Genomic DNA, 657 nt, shown 5'->3' on the forward strand with positions numbered 1-657 from the left:
TACAAGGGAGGATCGTATGTGCCAGCGTATTATCTTGATTTTACTCAATCTTCAAATATCGAGCTAGTTGTATCACACGTCTATTTATCATAGTCTCATTGAAACAATAGGAGAACGCATCTTGCTGGAAACACTAATTCTAATCATGACATTCTCGTTCAATTGACCTCAGTCTCAGGTTCTCGTTTGCGTGCTCTCGATCGATGATTTGCCGTCGTCGTCGGAGCGGAATGGCCCTCGTTGCGGTTTACCAACCCACTCCGGCGACTATATGTGCTATAAGCATGTCTCTTTCTGATCTGTAACGTTGACGACCACGGAGGCCTGCGTGGGTAGTTCCTTTTGGACAGGTACACCTGTCGGTACTTCTTCGAGTATTGGTCAAAGGGTCGTGGTCCTCGAGACTGTTGCCGAGGGTGGTGGCGGCGGGGGCGGCGGGGAAATTATTACGTCTGGTTCACCCGCTAGATCGCAGTCGAATCTCCAGAGAATATTCTCAGGATGGTCACCTCCTAATGCAGTACAATAGTTTATAATTCATTGAATAAAGAGTTTAAAACACATTCTAGAATCAATATATATGGATTAATATATTAATATATTAATATATATAATTACTTTATATCTTTTAGAGTACATTTATAATTATCTTCTATA

The 657-nt window shown here is 41.9% G+C and overlaps 1 protein-coding gene across 1 annotated transcript in view; it reads right to left on the reverse strand.

Moving 5' to 3' along the window:
• Window positions 1–381: 381 nt before the first annotated feature.
• Window positions 382–657, reverse strand: part of LOC108691145 (glutamate receptor ionotropic, kainate 2) — a 146,300-nt gene continuing 146,024 nt past the window's right edge. The window contains exon 20 of the mRNA XM_018198800.1: window positions 382–512. Within this exon, the coding sequence (XP_018054289.1) occupies window positions 382–512 (131 nt within the window). The remainder of the gene's footprint in view (window positions 513–657) is intronic.

The sequence above is a fragment of the Atta colombica genome, unplaced genomic scaffold (genome assembly GCF_001594045.1).
Source record: "Atta colombica isolate Treedump-2 unplaced genomic scaffold, Acol1.0 scaffold41, whole genome shotgun sequence".
Lineage (NCBI taxonomy): Eukaryota > Metazoa > Arthropoda > Insecta > Hymenoptera > Formicidae > Atta > Atta colombica.